Source organism: Ascaphus truei, chromosome 6 (assembly GCF_040206685.1).
Source record: "Ascaphus truei isolate aAscTru1 chromosome 6, aAscTru1.hap1, whole genome shotgun sequence".
NCBI lineage: Eukaryota > Metazoa > Chordata > Amphibia > Anura > Ascaphidae > Ascaphus > Ascaphus truei.
Genome location: NC_134488.1, coordinates 107,982,366 through 108,005,333, shown reverse-complemented (window position 1 = coordinate 108,005,333; position 22,968 = coordinate 107,982,366). Strand labels below are relative to the sequence as shown.

Here is a 22,968-nt window from a genome sequence, read left to right as displayed (position 1 = left end):
TACAACAATATTGGGTATACACAATCAGTGTGAAATGATATCTCCGCTTTATTATATATATATATATATATATTTGTATAATATAATGATTCTCTAGAGGTCTAACAGTGAATCCAGCCATAATCTGCGTTGCATTGTATAGCTTGTGTTTCAATTTCAGCTTCATAGAGCTCTTCTCGCCCTACAGAGTGGAAGTCCCCAAAGCAGATGGTTGTATGCAGTGGTGCCTTGACCTCAAACGTTCGTCTGCCTCTACCAATGTGTCTGTCCTAAATCTAGCGGTGGTGGAACAAGATGACAGCCCAGAGAGCGAGGAAAGTTTCATTGAATCAGATGTGAACTCTAATACATCAGAGACTTCCCCTCAATCCCTGGCAGAGCTGGAAGAAGAGACCTTTTCTGTGGAATCTCTGGTAACCATATGCATATCCAGCTGGCAGTATATTCTCTACGAACTTTTGTTCTGATTTTTACCAAAACTTGAATAACCCCAATGATGCCACAGGCACCGTGAATCTGCAAAGTATATGGTTACGTGTTGGCACCTATAGCTGTATACAGTATTCTTTAAAATAAACTACATTGAGAACACATATTGTGACCAATGCTTCCAGTTGACTAATGTAAATGTGCATTAAAGAACAATCCATGTGCTCCTTGGGCTGAAATATATTGGTGATATTTTTACATTTAGAAACTAAGGCAGTGGCCATGGTGCGAGCGACGGCATGCGCGGCTCTAACAAAAAGATCCAGAGCGGGTAGCCGTGGCTGGCGCTGATGTTGCATCCGGACTGCACCAGCACTCGGCAGGACTCTCCTCTGCTCAAGCTTCGTGGTTCCTGTCCCAGCCAATGGGTGAGCGCGTTGAACAGCCTCTCGTGTCCTCAACGCGTTTCGCAACAGCGTGCTTCGTCAGGAGCTCACGTTAGAGGCTGCTCACGATCATTGTATGTCCCCGGCAGCCAATGAAATCAGGACACTAATAACAGCGCTGACACAAAGGGAACCAATTTCATTGGCTGCCGGGGTCATAAAACGCACATGAGCAGCCTCTAGCGCAAAACATCAGCGCCAGCCACTGCTACCCGCTCTGCTACTTGTGGTTAGTATCTGCCCCCCCCCCCCCCCACTGTGGTTCTTATAATCACTTTTGCTGTGGCGGAACACTCTATTTGAGTGGTTTTTAGGCAAACTTGATTTTTGGTGTAGGCATCATAGAAGCTTGTGTCAGTCCAGTATCCACGTGGGGGAGGGATTTGGCATTTTATTTCATTGTTGTGCATTGTGTTATTATTCTCTTTTTTTGTAATTGTGCTATTCAGTTGTTTATTGGTTACGATATGTGTGGTCATTTGACCAGATATTCAATTGTTATTTGTAATACTGATCCCTGGTGCGCTGTGTGTGCATTTTCTTCTTTTTGAGATCCCCTTTGGGGGACCTCAATTTAGGAGCGCTTGGGGAGTTGCTCCAGCATACACAGCTGCAAGGGAGCTATCCAGTTGAATACATGGGACAGCACGAGCGTGGATTCCTTGCTTTTCGTTATTCCGCCATAGGGGTAGGTTTTGGCTCAGCTGTTTTCTGTTTTACTAAACGGTTCCTTGGAAGTGTATGACTCCTCCTTTCAGGATAGAGGTCCTTACAAATTCTCCAATTAGTATAAAGGTATTATACACCTCATTGTCAGTCTCACCTCCACTGAAGAGTAGGTGAGTATTAATATTTCACACTAGGATACTTGTGCACCAACAGTTTGCCTTTATAATAAGGGAACTTTGTTACTGGCTTTGGCCAGATTGTAACTGCACTAAATCACAAATGAGCATATGCTTTATTTATTTAAGCCCTTCGGGGCACTTTCACATACTTCACAAAGGTTAGTCCACAGGACAATAAGAAATTGCATATATTCAGTGTAGGTACCTGCTAAACGGAGCCTACCTTGACAAGGGTGGCAGGCTTGAATCATGTTTTGATCAAAAGATGCAACCAAATAACTCCTTTGTTACCCAGACTTAGCTTCTAAATGTAAAAATGTTACTAATATATTTTAGCCCAGTTTGTAGGAGCGCAGGAATTGTTCTTTGTTTTCCATAAATGTAAAGCAAATCCTTTTACCAGCTGCATACTTCACAAAGGGAGGGGTGCAGATAATATGTACAGTATTTGTTTTCCATGACTCTAAATGTGCGCTCATTGTTATTTTTCTATTGTCCATTGCAGGATTTGACGTCGAGTTCAGGCCTAACGAAAGCCAAGGACTCCATAACGGACCTCAAAAAGAAAAGCTCCAAGATCAATCAGCATGTTCAAACCCTGAAGGTCTGTGTACTTTTCTCGTTGAATTATTACATCTTCCTTATCAAAACAATCTTGGTGTATGTATGTATGTCTTTATTAATATAGCGCCATTAATGTATATAGTGCTTCACAGCAGTAATACACAGTACATAATATAAATAACAAATAATACAATGCTATGATGTTAAAGCACCAGCCAATGATAGTTCGCGGCCAGTGCATGTCATTTTAAATTTAAAAATGGAAACTATTAACCCTCGAAAGATATAATTACATATATACGATGAATGGCCATACTTATACCAGAAACCTCTGAAATAAAAGTATGGGAAGAAGTCCAGCTCAGAAGTGCGAGATGTCTTCTCTGGAAGATGTGACATGCACAAGGTGTGACACTATTCTGCACTTTATGTTGGAGAACATTCCCTTCCCCGGTTCTTAGGCTAAGGCCCCGCTCCCTCCGTCAGCGCTCCCGCACTGCAGACAGGCGGGGCGCTGACATACACAGACCGCGATATGCGGTCTGTAGGGAGCGGGAGCCGGAGCGGGAGGTGGGCGGGAGTGGGAGGTTTGAGCGGGAGGGGGGGCGTGGCTTGAGCGGAGGGACCCGCTACTCACCCCCCCCCTCCCTCCACGGGCTCGGGCTGGAGCAGCTGATTGAAGATAAATAAAGCAACACACACAGGCACTCATACACACACACAGGCACTCTCTCACACACACACACACACACACACACACGCACACACACGCACACACACACGCACACACACGCACACAGGCACTCATACACATACATACACACACACAGACAGAGGCAGGCACTCACGCACTCAGGCACACACATACACAAACACAGACAGGCACTCAGACACACACATACACAAACACAGACAGGCACTCAGACACACACACACACACACAGACAGGCACTCACGCTGCTGTCCCTCCACACTCCTCCCCGCTCCCCGAAGCCTCTCCTCCTCCCGAAGCCTCCCCTCCTCATTGGCTCAAGGCCACACCACGTGACGCCTCAACGCTAGGGATTACAATTCTCTTGTATCCCGTAGCGGCTGACGCGTCACAGCGTGTAGTGAGCTGTGCAGCCAGGGGGGACCGGGACCGACTGGGGAGGATTCCCCTGCTGGTGGGGTACTCTCGTGCAGCCGCCCGCGCCGCCGAGCGCAGCGGGTCCCAGGCCTTAGGAATCCTTAGCAGCTAAGGTTGTATGACTGCACTCGCTGTAACCTGCATGACAAAACGCTTTGGTCGAAGCAACCGCTTCAGAATTACAAATGTGCAGAATGTTCGCTGTAGTTTGTGAACCAGGCGGAAAACGTACTTTCTTTTCTTTGCAAAAAATGTGCAAATCAAAAGGTCAGTTTGCGAGTCATATAACCCTTTATATACTGTTTTTTTTTTGTTTGTTTTTTTTACTAAATTCTAGTGAATATTGGTGACTTTGTAGAAAATTATGAGCACTGTCACTTTTGTGCTAATTTAAGAGAAATTGGCTAAATGAATTTTCCAAGCACATTTGATATGCGCCCATATCTACTCAGACTAAGGTGTAAGAAACATGCCATAACTTCTAATAATGACAATAACAACAACTTTATTTCATAAAAAGTTGTTTTCTCCCAATGGAACTCCAAAGCATGTCACAGTTCCAGTATAGTTACAGTATAGTGCGTGGTACGCAGCATGTAGGAATTTTTACAGGCACAGTCACTGCCGAGATGAGTTTACAATCTATGTTTTGGTGCGTGAGGCACAGTGAGATAAGGTGACTTGCCCAAGGTCACAAGGAGCTGACACTGGGAATTGAACTAGGTTCCCAAACCTACACCCTTAGCAGCTAAGGATTCCTAGGAACCAGGGAAGGGAATGTTCTTCAGCATACAGTGCGTTTGCACCTCACAACGTGCAGAATAGTGTCACACCTTGTGCATGTCACATCTTCAAGAGAAGATATCTCATTACTTCTGAGCTGGACTTCTTCCCATACTTTTATTTCAGAGGTTTTTGGTATATGTATGGATATGTATGATTCAAACTCTGTCATTTTTTTCAAAGTCAGTGTCTTTACTCACTGGGCAACCAACAGGTCAGGTTTTAAGGATATATCTGCTTCAGCACGGGTGGTCTTCAACTAAGTCACTGAATGAACCACCTGTGCTGAATCAGGGATATCATTAACACCTGACCTTTTGGTGGCCCTTGAGGACTGAAGTTGGCCACCTCTGCCCCAGAATAACACATGAGACAAGTGAAAGGCTTGATGTATATAAAGCTGACGAAGAACCATTAGCTTTATGCATCCCTCAGGTGATTTACTATACAGCTCTTATTTGTGAAATGTACAAAAACTTTTTATCAAGTACTTTACAATTTCTTAGACAGAAAAAATACACCAACTCAGACCTGTGGATTGATTAATGCAAAGAAAAGATGGCTGTCACGTACGACACACCTGTGAACACGTTGCCTGTATACAGCACAAGGGTTAATACACAGCTCTCTAGCTGGCCCACTTTTCACCTTCGCAAAGGTCCTTCAAGTGAAGAATATCTCCCCTCAATCTATCCCCATATACCATCTGTCACAAACAGCACACAAGTGAGCACGTGACTTAGATATGCAACCAGGGTTAATACATGGCTACTCTAGCCAAGTCACCTTTGTCCTCCGCAAGGTACTTTCAATGAGTTCATATTAACTCCTTACTCAATTGCAATCATATCTATACGCTGCCACCACCCAAGAATTATACAAATACAATATGCAAAATTAATATATCTATATAAATTAATATATCTGCCAGGGTCTCAGGTCCCTGTGTATTATAGAAATCTTCGCACTTAACACACATAAATCTGTTGCAGCAAAATGTGTCCAAAAATGTAAATGCTCTCTCCAGAGCGTGCAACAGTTCATTCAGAGCCCCAAAGCATCACTTATTAATGATATATATATGCTTAGATTACAGAAATGGATTATAAGAACATACCATTACAGTAAATGCATGCAGTTTCTTAAAATAACAAAATAACAGGATAAAACAGAAATCCCTGTACATTACGTTACCATATATCAGGATTTTCTCCCCAAGGTCACAGGCATAGTAAATATGAGAAATCACATGTTTGGTCCAAAACACACCTCTGTTAAAATCTGATTTTCATAATACTTTGCTAAATCTTATGTACTATTTTGCCCCCGAAGAAACAACGTAAGCCCACCCGTCGTAAATCAGCTTCGAGAATGACGGTTTTTACGACAGAGTAAAAAAAACTTCTACCAAACGACGTTTAAGATTTGCCTCAATATATAAATGCACTTAGAACTTCCCTTCTCTAGTACCTAGACACACGTGAGTCACATCAAGAGATTCAGGCAGTCATGAACGAGACTAAGTAGGACCGCCTTGCTCCTAAATTTCAGTGACAAATGGATATCTGTCCCTTATTACCTGCTAGACCTCACATGTCTGGCCTCATTGCATGCGACTCTGTGCCATGATTACACATATGCAACTCTTAGTATATACAGTAGATATCGTCACATGATATTCTCATTTTTAATAAAGTCCTCCAACGAAAGCATACCCTGTGTGTCACCCCTCTCTGAAATGCACCAGTAATCTTTCACAAACGTTTTTGCTGTGAATATCTTTATGTTATTATTTACAAAACATGATCTTGTGCAGCTCTAATTCATATTTTCTTGTGAACCACTTTTCTTTTTAACTATATCCCTGTAAGAAAAGACAAAATCATTTCCATCTCTTCTCCTCACCTGTGTTTCAAGATCTAACAGCTAAATATCCATCTGTGGCCAAAAACTGTGCTGTTAGTGGCAGTGTTTGCAACCTTCCCTCATGTCCCTGATCTTGTGCTTGTGGTTACAGAATGAGTGTTCAGCACTGTGTGAGAACCTGGAGCTGAGACATGAGGAAGCTGAGCAGTTGGAGAATTATTGTAACCTGTTAGAGGTAAGTAACATATGATGCCCATATCTGTGCTACGTTATCCATGTTATGTTTGCACAGGTGAATACATTAACAAAAACCTATTCAAAAGTGAAAGAGATGGTGAAAATAAGGATGCTCAAAAGAGATACATTATCTTGAAATATCTCCTTTGCTAATTTATTGCATTAGTTGTACTTAGTCAGCCCGACAAAAAGTTACAAAAATTGCCTTTTCTTTCCCTTTTTTCATCTCAAAATGCAACATCCTCTGGTGTTTATGAGAAATATGGAAATTCATACAGATGGGCGAACTTACCGAAATTCAGTCCGCACTTTTTTTTTCTCTCGCAACCATCACGAAAAGTTCAAACTTTTAAACTGAAAATTGTCCAATTTATCATGAGAATTCTTTTTTATTTATTTTTTTAAATTTTAAAATTGCCTTGACGGCAAGTCTACTAAATTCAATATCACCTTTTTTTCCCCTCACCTTTTACAACTTTTGCCCTTTTTTTCTTATATTTTTCTTATATTTTTTGCAGCATATTTTCACTGGCAAAAAATGTGCTATCTCTAGATGTAAGCCGTCAACTTTAGGGAATGACTGACTTGTATTAAATACCGCCTCTTAGATTATTAGATCATCGGAGCAGGGACCTGGTGCTGTTGTGCGAACAGAAATGCTATTTGTTATGCCTAATATTGTATTTCACTCCCATTATACATGTTGGTGCTTTATAATTGATAATAATGCTACAAAAAATGTAATTTAAAAAAAAAAGTAGAATGACCTATTGGTATTGTAGTTGCAGTTTACGTGAAAAGGTGAATGGAGCAGCCTCTAACTCAAGGGGTGGCCATTTCCGATCCTTAAGGTCCACCAACATCCAACAGGCCAGGTATTCGGAATATCCCCACCAACAGGCCAGGTATTCGGGAATATCCCACCAACAGGCCAGGTATTAGGAATATCCCTGCTTGAGTCATCGACTGAGCCACCTGTACTGAAGCAGGGATCTCTCTAATACCTGATCTGTTGCTGGCCCTCGAGGACTGGAGTTGGCCACCTCTAGCTGTTTGTTAGATTGAATAAATAAAATGAGTGCAGCGTCTGTATCAGCGCTACCAGATTCTTCTTCATTCTGATTCTTTGTATGCAGGAGAGCTGCAGGAAAGTTAAGTCTGTGGAAGAAGCAGAGATCAAAACCAACGCTATGAAGCAGAATTATAGTACTCTAGAGGTAAACAGAAAATCACTGCTGTGGGGATACACACAGTGTTTGTGTCATAGTGTGCGTGATTAATGCGTGAAAAATGTAAAACAGCACTCCATCCCTTAAGGCAGGGGTGCGCAGAGGCCTCACGCGATCCGCCTGCATTAATTGAAATGCATTGGGGGAAGAGCGCGGGCCCTCTGCAACTGCCGTGCCCCCCCTGAAAATTCTTGCGCTGCCCCTGAGGGGCATGCCCCCCAGTTTGCGCACCCCATCTAATGTTCTTCTGCCTCATCCGCCTGAAATCCTCTTGGTGATCAAACAGCGCGTTAGACAACCTAATCATCAAATAGAACTGTGGCTCATGTTTTGTCATTTCTGTCTCCTGGTGGGCAGTAGGAACTCTTAGAAAAGCCTGATGTTTTCCTGTGCTCATCTTAATTTAAACTTCCCAAAGTACCAGTATGTGCCTGTGTCTCACGGCCCAAATAGAATCCCTAGCGACTCTATAAATTGCCCATACAGGGGGATATCTCTGAAACCTTCAGAATGGGTGTTTTGGTCTATTAGAGCAATTATGGGAGAGTTATAATAAGAAATAAGAGAAGAGAGGAGTTACTTGACCTTTTTTTTTTACTTGACATTTTTCTCCACTTTTTATGCATCAGTTAAGAGACGTTCCTCCTACTCATTTTTGCCATTTTTTTTTCTTTTCACAGGATGGGAACCGGTGATCCCCTGAGCCAAACGTCTATATTTATTTTCAGCTCTGGGACCCCTGGGTTTCCGTGATACTTACAGGTGAAGTTACTGGGTTTCAATATTCCGCAGGGAAAAGAAAATGGCTGCTAATAAGAAGTAACATCGGTTGTGGCTTCCTATTGGATGGCCATTTAAATCCCCTTTAAAAAACAGGAAGCAATACTGGTAACACCAGTATCTCGGAAACCAACGGGTCCCCAGAGCTGGAAATAGTGCGTTTCGTCTCTGGAGGACGCCCAGCTCCAAAAAAGGGAGGTTAGTTAGGCCGGATTGCTCCTCTAAAAATGCAGCATCAATGAATATGATCATCCTGTGTAACGTCTGTTAAAAGTACCAAACGAAATACATCTCTCACACACCAGCAATGTGTGCGCCTGGCAGTGAGGGGGTTATTGTCTGGCAGAAATGACTTTGCGTACATAGAAAAATTAATAAAACATTGACAGTAACCCTGGTACTCAACTTAGGGTACAAAAAATGTTTCACCTTTCAGGTGGCTGCAGAGGGAAATTATATTCGCAATGACAAACCGCGGCAGAATTCTGACAGAGGTTTACAGGAGCTGAATGTTAAGAGTTTATTGTTAATTAAAGACCATATGTAACAATCATATAATTTAACTCCCACTGCATTTCTTCAATAGAGTAACACAAACCATTAATGTTCCTGTACACTGGGATATTCTGCAAGACGTAACACACTTTTTTTTGGTTGATTTTGCTTGCTTTGGATGTATGTTGCTTTAAGTAACAGTGTCACTATTAAATGTCTGCATAGCTGGTTAAGTGTATCTAGAAATGCTGTTTGGTCATTATGTAGTGAACATATTCATATGCATTGATCTGCATCAAAGTCATACTGTATATATGAAACATGAGTTTTGTGTATCTGATGCCGATCTCTTAAGCACAGTGGTTAAGTCTCCTTCCTTGCAAACCCACCTCTCAATGTAAAAATATATCAGCAGGACCATAATAATTTGAGTAATACATGAAAACATACGCTCGTATGTTTCAGTGCAGTCTTTGCACACTGAAAGGATGTAGGGCAGGAGTGGCCAACTCGAGTCCTCAAGGGCCACCAACAGGACAGGTTTTATGGAAAGCCCTGCTTCAGCAAAGGTGGTCTGCAACTCAGCCATCTGTGCTGAAGCATGGATATCCTTAACACCTGAACTGTTGGTGGCCCTTGATGACTAGACTTGTCCCCCCTGCCACAGGGAATAGTGTAATGGGGGTATGTAACAGGGACTTTTCCCTATTGAAGAAAATGCCCATAAATCCAGCAGAGCTGGTTAAATGCAGCCAGGCAATCAACCAGACTCCAGCTGCCTAATCAGAGCTCTGTGAAATAGTGTCATGTGAGACACAGGAAGAGGATTCTTGAGCTCACAATTGGTGCTGACCCAGGAAGGACAGACCAGAGATTCCCTAGTCCACAACTGGGCTGACCTGGGGAACAACAGACGTCTTGAGCTGCATAAGGACTGCAGGCTGACAGCAAGACAAAGGGGACCAGACTTCTAAACCTGGATCCTGATATTGCTATAGCACACAAGGGTGCGGACCCAGGAGAGCATAGAGGCTTTCCCCTACATCTACAAGAAACAGATAAGACTTACTTATAGGACTGCTGTATATATGTATATATGTGTAGCTAATTACCTCCCCCCCCCCAATTTTTTTTTTATATATATATTTTTTTGGGGGGGGGGGGTGGTAATTAGCTTAGCTATCCACCCAGTTAGAGAGGACTGGACTACATGTGTAGATATTCTCCAAAGCAGAGTAGGCTTTTATTTTGCTTATTTTAACAGTTTTTGCTGTGTTAAAGGTACAGGCGCAATAAAGCCTAATTTTAGTTTCACTTTAAACGGCCTCCATTGCGTACCTCTGCACACATCTCTTACAGAGTATTCAAAACTAAAGGAATTAGAAGGCGCTTGAGAAATTTAATCTGTACCTAGAATACTCTGTGATTGACAGCAATCTTCCTCTCAAATTTAGAGCAAAATAATCATACAAAAGGGAACATTCAAATACTTTTTAAATTTGTTTGTCTTTCACCAACTTCCATTAATTTATTGTTCTACATTAATTGTACATTTCAACTGCTTTTAATTCGTCATTTTATATTGTAACTAATTTCTTGCTTCATTCTCGGTCACTTATTATTTGTTTTCTTTCTACATTGATAGAGGTTCTCAAAAGTACACAATCTGAGATTGCTTATAGGAGAGCACTCAGCATTAGTAACGTGGAAGTGCTCTATGTAGAAATGTAAATGTTGTGAGGGGAGGACTTTGCCTGTAACACGCTTAGTAAAAGCTAAGTAGGGCACATGGGGATATCACTGTATGTGCCTAAACATGCTGTCACTTTCTCCAGGAGAAATTACATTACTTGTATCGGGAAGTACAAGAGCACTTTGGGAAGAGGGAGAAGCAGCTGCAGGACCTGGAACAGCGAGTCACAGCTAGCATAGCCAAGCACACTGCCGAGGCTTCACTTGGTCAAGCAGGTTTGCAAGGAGCTGGGGCCAGAACTGAGACCACTCAACAGTCAGACTTAAACAAGGACATAGCCACACTTCTCATTTCTATTAGAGGGCTGCAGCTTACCATGGAAATGGATGCTCAGAAGTTAAGAAGTGGTAAAGAGGTTGCTGTCCTGGGGACACAGCAAATGAAGGAGATAGTAGCTGCTCTGGCTGAGATAAGGTACAGTATGTTTAGGGAACCAAGTTGGTACAAATTTTACATAGGAATGTCACACAGTTCTTAACCTTTTTCCTGCCAGAGGAGCCTATAGTTGAATATGATGCCGCCCTCCCTGAGAACAATGGGGTAAATCAGAGGTGAAGATGGCAGCAGAGTCTCTCATGGGGGCGTGGGTGTGAATCCATTGACCACATGTATTTTAGTCATAGAATGAAAAAGAAGATTGCATCTGGCACGCTCAAGATATGGATGAGGTTTTTCACAGGTTTACACTATGTATGTGCCAATGGGCAGAGTAGGCGGGCTTTGTGGCGCTAATTTGCCACCATGATATTATTTCACTACGATCAGCGATTCAATCACTTATAGCCGTATGTAAGAATAAAGGATTATTTTTACATGTGTACGTAAATACTGCTTATCTTTGCAGGGACAGCATAGTCCAACTTCATGCCAAATATGAAAGAGAGATTCTGTCCCATAAGAATGAACACATGACGGTCTTCCACACGAGTACCCGCTTTGACTCATTTCTGTCCCAGTGGGAGCGCACTCAGAAGGAGCAAAGACATATGATGGAAAATATCCAGGAGCTGCAAGCCAACATGGACGGAATCTATTCCCTGTAACTCGTGTTATCTATCTTTCATGTCAATTATAGAAGTGAAATAGAATCTTCTCTGCTAAAACTAGCCCTCCGTGTATTACCATGCAAACTCCCTCACTGCCGCTCAGCTACTGGTAATAACCTACAACAAATATACACTTCTCCAGGATGTTGTGGGTTCAAAAAGGCCTACGTCCAATTTTTGATTTATAATTTGTGTTGAGTCCAACATCTAAGTGCTAAAAAGTAATACAAACCTTCTAAAAATGTGCGTCATACACAGTATATACAGGGTGTTCACCATAAGAGAGGCGCAGTGCGTTTACTTACATAATGTCCGTGTCTCTTTTAGTGTGGACACTGTGTGAGCGCATGCGCGCACACTTGTTTGAAATGATTTTTCGATGCATCCCTTATGTTTAATACCCGATTGGTACAATTTTAAATAAACAGAAATATTTATAACTAGTATTACTAAATATAAATTATTAGTGTCATATTATTTATGAGATAGCCATACTGTGAAAAGAATACCTTTTGTTAAGCAATATAATAGAATATCCTGCTGCTACAAATACATTTTGGGGTTGATAGATACTGTACAACCTCATTTAGCACTAACACTATTTTGGACGTTTGTACTAAGCATCGCAGGCTGTTTTTTGAGGCGTACGTCAAACTCCATTTCAACTGCGTGAAATTATTTTCGTCATTTGTCTTGGCGCATAAAAATGTATGTGCCTGGCATACAGATGTAAATGGCGTTTACAATCACACACACACACACACACACACACACACACACACACAAGGATATTTATGTGTGTCAGAAAACAGTTTTAAAAGTGCGTAAAAAAATCACCCTCCGAATTCGACTCGGCATAAACCGTAAAAAGATTCAAAATTAGGTTGCTATGCCACACCTCAAAATGTATTTGACGCATTGTATAAGTTACAAAATGTATTCTACTATTAATATTACACTAATAATTGATATTTACTCAGACTAGTTCTAAATGTAAAAAAAAAACACAAATTGGTTTTAATTAAAATAGTATTAAATCGGTTATGCAACATGAGGAATGCCTTATTTCCAACAACAAATGACGCTTCCTGTATGAAGACTTTATACGTGATGCACCTTTTTGGAAATTAGATGTACACAATCTTAGCTATTAACACAGTCCCATTGTATTATATATTTAATTATCCCAACTGGATGCTACTGGGAAAGTGATGTAAATTATAAAACAGTAATCAAAGAAGCCCCAATGCACGTCCAATATGGCAAATTATTTAGTTTGTTTCTATATGTGTTTTCTTCTCATACGTATGGGTCACTGAGTTCCATCTTTTGGCCAATACTTGTTAAGCGGCAACCATGTAACGCTAGATCCTTGCAGCAGGTTCCTACACTACCAATGTTATACAGTGTCCTTTGTATTTCCTCCACTGCATAGAGAAAAGAGGAAAAACAATGCTGCTCAATAGCATGGGATGTGTGAGGTGCCTACGGGCTAACATTTAGAAGCACTATATGCGCTAGGTGTGAGCTACACTGCAGGTAAAACTAGTTAAAAACAAATACCAGACGTGCCCTAATGAATAACCTTTACTGTAAGTGTGGGAAGTATATATATATGTAGCACTGAACACACACACTCTGGGAGATTACACAGCCTATGCACCTAGTGTGTGGTGCAATACCTGCGATGTAGTGGAGATCAGGACAGGCTTAGGTTCGTTCTCTTGGTGTTCAGCGCCTCCAGCCGTAATGGGTTCCAGGGTGTCCAGAAGTCAGCCCCCACTACTGCATACTCCTCCCTCCTGCCCAAGGACTGATACTTGGAGTGTCATAACAAGGGTCTTTATTCAGCATGGCAGGCATCCACTGCAGATCTTCATACAGTGATGCAGAGTCTCAGAGGTCCCAGACTTCTGGCTGGTGAAGGCCCTTGGTCTTACAGGGCCACTGTGACTGAATCTGATGTTCCCTCAGTCCAAAGACTGAGGGTGAGCACGCTCATCCTGCCATAGGAGAGACTGACAGCTCTCTGCCTCCTCTCTCTTCAAGAGCAGGAACAGGACTTCCTCTCTCCTCAAGAGCAGAAGCAGGACTAAAGCTAACTTGGTCACACCCTCCTAGGAGGATCAAGAAGGGACGGTCTCATGGTCTATACCTATCCGATAGGCTTACACAGGCCATGAGTCACCACCTTACTTCTATCACTCATAATAGGGGCACAAGGGGGGGGGGGTCAAGAGCCCATAGATTTAACCTGTTACTGCCTGCAGCTAACAGGACTTACATAACAGGGGGAAATAAAGGCATAATGGGACATACCCTGTTACATATATATATATATATATATTTTTTTTTTTCCTTGCACTATATTTGGGCACTTCTGTGTTTCTAACCAGTTTTAAACTTTTACATATTGCAGACCACCATACTTTTACTAAGCTCTGCACACCAATATATTTATTTATATGAACAATATATCTAAAACGCAATACTGGGACCAGTTATCTGAAATACATCATTTTGTAGTAACATTGTATGCAGAGGCATCGGGAGAGAGAAGCCTTAGGCTGGGATTATACACTCCGCTTGCTTGTGAAAGTGCGAGCGCATACCGTGCAGTGCGGATCTAGCACAAGCGATCTGTAAACTCTCCTGGAAGGCAATGTTTAGGCGATGGGTGGCGCGGCCGTGACGTTACCCGGCTGGTTCGCCCTCATTGGCTGAACCGCCGCCGTGACGTGGCCGCCGCGCCAAAAGACAAAAAATCTTTGTCTTTTGTAAACACGGACCCGCCATCATGCTCCTTCGTGTGCGTTCGCGAGCAATATGAGCGGCCTCATAGGGAGTCTGAAATTTGTTTTTGCCGTCCGCGCACGAGCACAAAAGCACGGAGTATAAACTCAGCCTTGAGTGAATTGTGTAATGCTTAAGGGGACTACAATCCCTGACTGATATCACCCAGTTTCTTGGCTCCATTTCCTCTCTGAATGAGAAGAGTGAGCTGCTAGTTCTTGGGGATTTCAACTTCAATTGGCTTGACCCTAAAAACCACAAAATCCAGATACAACTCAAGTCACTTAACCTATCACAACTCATTTCCCAACCCACACGGACAAACGGTGAAATTGTGTAATGCTTAAGGGGACTATCACTACAGTATCTGGGTACCACCCTTTGTCTGGGGACTAGCGATGGACGAACCAGTTCAAATCCGTTTCCCGGAATTTCCTGGATTTAATAGACCATATCCGTCTGCGGATTAGGCACTAAAGCTGTGCAGATCCATCCAAATCCGCCATTTCATACAATCCGGACGGATTTTTAAGAATCCAATTTGCGGATTCTACATTACGTAGCCGGAAAGTTAAAAATCCACACGCGGATTAATCCGCGAGAGATATCCCCCCAATCAGAATTCATCCGTGTTTAGATTTTCAAACAATCTGGCCACAGATTTCGGATTGCTCTATAAAATAAAAGAATCCAAAAATGTGGATTTGCCTTTTTGAGACTGATCTGCGGACCAAAAGAACCGACCCATCCAAGGCTGATCAAAGTCGGAAAGAAAAAATAAATCACCCATCTCTACTCGGGACCACAGTTTGAGAGCCATGTTATAATACTCTAAATGTTAAGTTATGATCTGACGGATTACATTTTGAAAGTGATTACAACTGCTGTGTATTTTTTTTCTCTTTGTATTTTCTTCCAGCGTTAAGAGAATCTCTTCCAGCTATGGACAGACCCGGAGCGAGTTGGACGCCTTTTGGCAAATGAAGCCATTATTGGAGGAGGTGTCCAGACACCTGACCATAATGAGGATCCAAGACACAACAGAGATCTCCGCACCCAGGTAACACAAACAGAGCTCGTGCACACAGGTGCCCCGTGGATTCATAGAGGGTTTAAACATACCCAAATAGAATTTGAATTAGTGATTCATTTTCAATTAGGATAATAACACATAAGGAGAATGAGAGAGATTGGAAGGGTGGTATTTTATGTGGAAGAGTGAAATCAAATTGGCTATCTTGTTCAGTGCTTTTCATCCAGGGTTCCCAGGAACCCGTGGGTTCCCCGGGCATGCCTAAAGGGTTCCCTGTAGTTTTCAGGTCATTTTAAAATTGCACCAAATACAATTTACAAATATGAATTTACAATGCATCTGATCTCAGATGCACTATTAGAGAGGGTTGGGGTTTCTCAGAATATCACATAGAGTTCCTTAACCAAAAAAAGGTTGGAAACCACTGGTCTAGTTCATATGTGCTGCCTAGAGAAATAAAAATATATTTTTTAGTAACAGGGAAAGGAAAGATGGGGGTGTTTAATGCCATAAAAAGGAAGGCTGATTTCCATCTGCAGCTGCTGGGTCCGTGGTGGACATGAAACAATCGTGTTTCCAAAAGACGTTAGTGGTAGTCTATAAAGTATTTCAAAATTCACTTCCTACAGCTCTTTCTTGCAGTCTTGTAGTTTATACCACCACTAACAATAAGTGATATAGAGAAGCGCAAAACTAAAACAAAATAAGCTTCTCTGTGCAGCTTTAAATAAACGATATCAAGAATATCGTGTAAAAGTGTTAGTGGAAAAATATAAAGCGCAATAGAGTGCTGGCACACAATGAACTTTTACTAAGATTAACCCAGTGAAAGTGGTGTGAAAGTGGTTAAGTGAACAAATCACTCACCTATGTCTGCAAAAAGATGGTCTGATCACGCGTGACTCTCTTGAAAAACAAAAAGGAGTACATAGCATAATACAGTTTTAATGCACAAATGATTAGATTCAAGGGGGATGGACACACATTCTCCCGAAAAGTAAATCACAATGAGTGCTTTAAGGGCACACTCTCGCCACTCTGGGACTGCCTCTGGAACCGAAAGAGTCATGGTGTAAGTCCCCGTTTGTCACCAGGATACTGCAATCCACATTGTTCAATGGCGACAGTCAGCACTTCCGCGTCTGCGCGTGCAGCAGGGTACGGTGGCTCACGAGGGACTGGACTCTTCCTCACCAGCTACGGAGTCTTCAGAGGGCCAAAAACCCTACGCGTTTTGCCTACTTTTGTGGATCCACAACCCCTGAGGAAGCCGAACTGGAAAGTAGGCAAAACGCGTAGGGTTTTTGGCCCTCTGAAGACTCCGTAGCTGGTGAGGAAGAGTCCAGTATCTCTACCACCACTAACGGCTGATTTTTAGGTACAGGTCCAGTACATTTCATATGTGTTTTAAATACATTTAATATATATTCAGCAACAAAGTAAATATAGTGGTCCTCAAACAAGGGGTCTGCAGTATGGGAACGTATAAAGCAGAGGTCAATCCTAATAAAACAGTATGTGTAATATAGGGAAGAATTAATCCTTCCTGTGGTCTCCTGTAATTTTGTTTTACAAAGTTACCTTATACACACATATAATTGTACCACGTTACATTTATTACCAAATGCCCATTAATGTTGAGAGACTTTGTTTTCAAGACCATTTAAAACCAAATGAAGAACAAATAAACACGTCACTTAAAGGGGGAGTCGTTCCAGCCGAGGGCAAAAGTGACATTAGAAGTCAAACAGGTTTTTTTTTTAGCTCATTGACACCTTAACTTTTTTTAAATTATTATTTTTATACAAATTGCACAAGTATTTTGCAATAGTTTGTAAAAGTAATGGTGTGGTGTTTGGCAAATTTTCTCATCACTAAAATACATATTTAACATTAACACTGCTGGCTTCGCTTTGTTCTTTTGTTTACCAAGTAATTATGGCGCCATCAATAGTCACACAGATAATGGGCTGGCAGATGACCAGAACAAGATTTAAATATTCAATCCCCCTTAAAATAAAAGTCTTACTTATTTCTAAGGAAGCTAATTACACTGATAAGTAATTTTTTCTTTTTTAAACTGTCCCTATAAATCAATTATCCCTTTCACCTTCAGAAACAGTTCTTTTAACATCAACACCATTAAACAAGTGATAGATCAGGCATTGAGCCCCCTGCTGGAGGAGATGAAAAGCTGCAACCAGCATAACACATGTACCAATTGTCAGAGTATGCAGAAGAAAATACTGGTAAGCTGGTGGAGACCTGGTTAAAAAGAATAACACAAATTGCTGTTTCTGCTGTTTTGGGTTTCAGCCATTCTCATACACTCGTGGGTCACATTCGTGCTCTGCTTTCAATGCACTTACACTGTAGTTTTACAATCACTTAAATAAACAAAGACACTCACATTAATTATATTGCTGAAAACATGGTGAACCATCAATATATAGGACAATGGTCCTCGCTATCCGACGGTGTTATCCGACGTCGTAACGGATTACCCGACGCTCACCGTCGCAGATTAACATTGGATCCGCAATCCGACGGCGGTTTGCGGGACGGATTCCAGCGGATAACCGAGGACCACCTGTAATCACTTTATTTTGTTTTGTTTTGCCAGCCTCCTCCTATCAACTTTATATTAATTGTTCTTTAGCTTTCTTCTCTTGGGCCTCGTTCAGACAGAAAGCGACGCGACGTGCGTGCGCTTACGTGAGCGCGCACGTTCGCCACTCTTTCACTGTGTTCAAACTGATAACGACCTCAGGCGGCGAAGTACAGCGTTGACGCCGTTGCACTTGAAGGAGACAACTGAAGTTGTCATTTCAAGCGGCAGCCGCGTCACGTGTACTTCGCCAGCCACGTAATGTGTACTTCGCCAGCCAATCACAAACACGCACTTTTTTTTTTTTTTTTTTTAAAGTCCTCCAATCGTGTCATTCTGTCTGCTGGGGATGAGCACACATCGCCCAGCAGACAGAGGCGCGGACGTGCACAAGGTAGCTTTCTGTCTGAGCTCAGCCTTGGTCTCACATGTTGCATAGATGGATATATAGTAACACAGTATGTGGAAAGTGTAACTGCCCTAACATCTGTAAATAAAGGCTGCTCATCCTGTAGCTGTTAGACTTGGGTCCCGCTGCGTCCGGCGGCGCGCGCGGCCACTTTACTCACCATCACTTGGTATCCTCCCAAGCCGGTCCCAGTCCCCCCTCGCTGCATGGCTCACTACGCACTGTGACGCGTCAGCCGCCAGGGGATGCAAGAGAATTGAGATCCCTAGCGTTGACGTGTCACGTGGTGCGATGGTGAGCCTATCAACGGCGGGGGCTGGAGCAGTCAGAGCTTCCCTCACCTCCAAAAGGTACGGGGGGGGGGGGGGAGTGTGTGTGTATGTAAGTGTATATGTATCTATGTGTGTGTTGTGTGTTGGGGGAGGACGGACCGACGGGGGGACCGACCGGGGGGAGGGAGCAGCACGGAGAGCGAGCAGCAGAGGGCATGTGTGGGGAGGGGAGCTGCTTACCTTCCAGCATACAGCCGGCAGCAGCAGCATCCTCCTGCAGCCGGGAGACCCCCGCTGCAGCCATCGCTCCAACCACGCTCCCCTCGGACCTGCTCCAACCACGCCGCTCCCTACAGACCGCAGATAGTGGTCAAGTGCCTCTCCACACGCCGCCTTTCTGCAGTGCGGGCGCGCGGTCTGAGGCAGCGGGGCCTTAGCCAAAGTTCAGCACTGGTTGTAGTCCTCTGCTACAGCTCCAGTTTTACTAAAGCAACCATTCATATAAAATGTCATTACACGCGGGATAAGCTTTGTTGGTTTCTTCATTACTTTCCTCTCTCTCCCTGCTAAGGACTTGGAAGGGCAGATGGCAGAGGAACACAGGCAAGCAGTGGTTCTGTGTTCTGATCTGCGGCTGGTGCAGGATGATGCTATAACGTTACAAAACATGCTTTTGAGCGACCGGATGAAAAATGAGTGAGTGTCTGGCATGGAAACAGCAACGTCATCTTTGGTGATAATATCACTTCATAATTAGACATTACAAAAGATATGGTGGATAAAACAAGTGACAAAAAAAAACCATAGTACAGGGCAAAGCAAATAAAAATACCATTTGTGGTGCTTTTGCATGTCCCAGACAGGTCTGCAACCCTGTCTTTCCCCAATATCATATAATGAGCACTCAATCACAGCGAGTCACTCTTTACATCAAATAGCTGTCTGTTAGTAGGGTTACTGGCTATGCACTTTTTAACCCAGGCTGTGCTGAAAAGCTGTGTAAGGCCTCGGTCCCGCGGCGCTCGGCGGGTCGGGCGTTCCCCACCAGCAGGGGAATCCTCCCGAGCCGGTCCCGGTCCCCCCTGGCTGCACAGCTTACTACACGCTGTGACGCGTTAGCCGCTACGGGATACAAGAGAATTGTAATCCCTAGCGTCGACGCGTCACGTGGTGTGGCTGTGAGCCAATGAGGAGGGGAGGCTTCGGGAGGAGGGGAGACTTCAGGGAGCGGGGAGGGAAAGCAGTCTGTGTTTGTGTTTGTCTATGTGTGTCTGAGTGCCTGTCTGTGTTTTGTGTGTGCCTGAGTGCCTATCTGTGTTTCTGTATGTGTGTGCCTGAGTGCGTGAGTGCGTGCCTCTGTCTGTGTGTGTGTGTGTGTGTGTGTATGAGTGCCTGCCTCTGTGTGTGTGTGTGTGTGTGTGTATGTGTGTGTGAGTGCCTGCGTGTGTGTATGAGTGCCTGCGTGTGTGTATGTGTGTGTGTGTGTGTTGCTTGTCAGCTCCAGCACGAGCCCGTGGAGGAGCGGGGGAAGAGTAGCGGGTCCCTCCGGTCAAGCCACGCCCCCTCCCGCTCATGCCTCCCACCTCCCGCTCCCTACAGACCGCATATCGCGGTCTGTGTATGTCAGCGCGCCGCCTGTATGCAGGGTGGGCACGCTGACTCTGGGAGCGGGGCCTTAGCCTAATACAGCAGGCAAACAGCTTATAGGGGTCCATGTTAAAATGAATAAGAAGTAAACAGTGACTAATTGTGAGTGGTCATTTGCATGTCATTACCCAGAATCCCTGGCTGCAGTGGAAGCATTGTATGCTAAGAGATAATGGTAGGGCAGACCTGTCTAAGACTAAAAGTGGTATTTTTATTTGCTACTTCATAATTAGTAATATTAAGCATCACTATAATCATTCACTCGTAGAAGCAACAATCTTAACTCAAGGCAAGGACGAATGACCACTTCAGAAGTACTATGACTTTCTTTGATAAATGCAAGTTGCATTTATTTACCATTTACCTCAAAATATATATATATATATATATATATACCACACATTATTAAGGTTATGGTGGGTAAAAAGTAACAAAAACCCTCCACAGTAAAGCATATAGCAAATGGAAATATTACTGTATGTTCATTTGCATATCTTAGACAGGTCTGCAACCCTGTCTTTCACCACTATCGCCAGCACACAGCACTTCCACTGCAGCAAGGGATTCTGGGAAATGACATGCAAATGAGCACACAGTGCCACCTTTTGTCTCAAACTCATATTACACGAGCAACCCTTAAGCCAATGCATGCTGCTTTAAACACATCCATACCCATCAAGGTTGAAACATGTCTGTGAGTGGGTTTACTGTCTTTGCATCTCACCCCAGCCTATGCTTAAAAGCTGTGTTTAAAGCAGCATGCATTGGCTTAAGGGTTGCTCGTGTAATATGAGCTTGAGACAAAAGGTGGCACTGTGTGCTCATTTGCATGTCATTTCCCAGAATCCCTTGCTGCAGTGGAAGTGCTGTGTGCTGGGCGATAGTGGTGAAAGACAGGGTTGCAGACCTGTCTAAGGGCTGGGTCCCGCTGCGCCCGGCAGCGCGCAGCCGCTACTCACCATTAACTTGTAGTCTCACGATCCGGTCCCAGTCCCTCCTCACTGCCAACCTACTACGTGTTGTGACGCGTCAGCCAGCAGGGGATACACGAGGATTGTGTTCCCGTGCGGCGACGCATCACATGGTACGCGAAGGGGCCAATCACAGACTGGCTCCCATCAACCAATGGCAAGCCAGCTAGTGCTAGCCAATGGGAGCACATTATTTTCAAACACGGAAGAGGGAAAAACTTGTGTCGTGTCATGGCTGCGCCCCCCCGACCCGTTTGCCCCCCCGCCCCCCTTGCTCGCAAAAATGCTCCCTTTGGACCGCGGAAAGCCTCAAGTGCCTCTCCACGCACCGCCTGTCTGCAGTGCGGGCGCGTGGTCTGAGGCAGCGGGGCCTTAGCCTTAGACATGCAAATGAACATACAGTAAACACACACATACACTTTAGGTTATGGTGGGTGCAAATGTGACTAAAAACCCTCTAGCATACACCATCTTTTCACCCACCATAACCTAATTTATGTTTGGTTAAGACCTACTCATGTCTCAAATTGCAAAGCCAGTACAACCAACCTCACACTGACGAGACCCACAAAGTTGAAACAGTCTGTCTGTGAGTGGGTTCACTGTCTTTGCATCTCATCCGATGTTTAAAAGCTGCATTTAAAACAGCAAGCATTGGCTTAAGGGTTCCATGTCTCCTTTTGAGACAAAAGGTGGCACTGTGCTCATTTGCATGTCATTTCCCAGAATCCCTTGCTGTAGTGGAAGCACTGTATGCTAGGTGATCATAGCGAAAAGCAGGGTTGCAGACCTGTCCAAGACATGTGAACGTGTTTACAAGATATATATATATATATATATATATATATATATATATATATATAGCTGAACCCCGTTATAACACGGTCCTCGGGGGGCCACCTGATCAGACCTCGTTATAACCAGGGTCGCGCTCATTTAAAAAAAAATGGCCGCCGTGATCAGGGACTCCGCGCCCGCCGAAGGGGGAGAGCTGGGATAATTCTCCCAGCTCTCCCTGAGCCCAGCGTCGCAGAGGCAGGCCCCCCTCCCCACAGCAGCACTTACCCGGCATCTGAAGCAGTTGATCTGTGGCGGGGGGCGGGGAGGAGGAGAGCGGGTATATGTCAGCTGTCTGAGTCCCCGGCCAGCTCCCTTCTATCCTCCCCCACAGCAGCACTTACCCGCATTTGCAGCAGTTGATCTGTGGAGGGGGAGCCAGGTTAATACCGCGTTATAAGCGGATTCGCGTTATAGCGGATTGCGCTATAACGGGTTTGAGCTATATATATATATATATATACATACACGCGCGCAAGTTAGTATACAGTATGAATGCCAAGTCCTTTTAAAGCTGATGTTTGCAACCTTTACGTTTTCCAATATAGGATTCTTGCTATAACAGTATTTCTTGTTGCAGGGCCAAGCCGGTTTTGGATAACATCACTATAAAAATATGCTCCCTCCAAGAACAACTATCTAAACTATGCTTAAATAAGTATTCTCCTCTACTTGAAGCCAGCAATACTATATCTCCGGGACCATGCTCCTGTCTGGAAAGAAATGATCAGTGCGATGACGATACAACCAAAGAATAAAATGAATGCTTGAAGAACAAGCTTTAGAGTGATGT

At 43.6% G+C, this 22,968-nt stretch overlaps 2 protein-coding genes across 3 annotated transcripts in view; one reads left to right on the top strand and one right to left on the bottom strand.

The window, feature by feature from the left end:
* The window catches only part of TSKS (testis specific serine kinase substrate), a 76,610-nt gene that overhangs the window by 52,248 nt on the left and 1,394 nt on the right, over positions 1-22,968 (bottom strand). Inside the window, exon 2 of the mRNA XM_075605686.1 lies at positions 16,299-16,337. The gene's annotated coding sequence lies outside the window, so the exon portion shown is untranslated. The remainder of the gene's footprint in view (positions 1-16,298; positions 16,338-22,968) is intronic.
* LOC142497630 (testis-specific serine kinase substrate-like) lies at positions 193-22,939 on the top strand. Of its 2 annotated transcripts, none has more exons than XM_075605687.1 (10): positions 193-413; positions 2,229-2,327; positions 6,217-6,300; positions 7,439-7,519; positions 10,642-10,973; positions 11,404-11,598; positions 15,318-15,458; positions 17,548-17,680; positions 19,292-19,416; positions 22,756-22,939. In XM_075605687.1, the coding sequence occupies exons 1-10, from the start codon at positions 216-218 to the stop codon at positions 22,931-22,933; spliced, it is 1,566 nt and encodes a 521-aa protein (XP_075461802.1). In that variant the 5' UTR covers positions 193-215; the 3' UTR covers positions 22,934-22,939. The 2 variants fall into 2 exon arrangements, with proteins under 2 accessions (XP_075461802.1, XP_075461803.1); XM_075605688.1 differs by lacking the exon at positions 193-413 and adding an exon at positions 1,138-1,563.

Excerpts from the sequence above, each read along its gene's own strand:
- LOC142497630 (XM_075605687.1), top strand. The coding sequence starts at position 216 with ATGCAGTGGTGCCTTGACCTCAAACGTTCGTCTGCCTCTACCAATGTG. Across the intron at positions 2,328-6,216 it reads AGCATGTTCAAACCCTGAAG|AATGAGTGTTCAGCACTGTG; the intron begins GTCTGTGTACTT and ends TTGTGGTTACAG. Across the intron at positions 11,599-15,317 it reads ATGGACGGAATCTATTCCCT|CGTTAAGAGAATCTCTTCCA; the intron begins GTAACTCGTGTT and ends ATTTTCTTCCAG.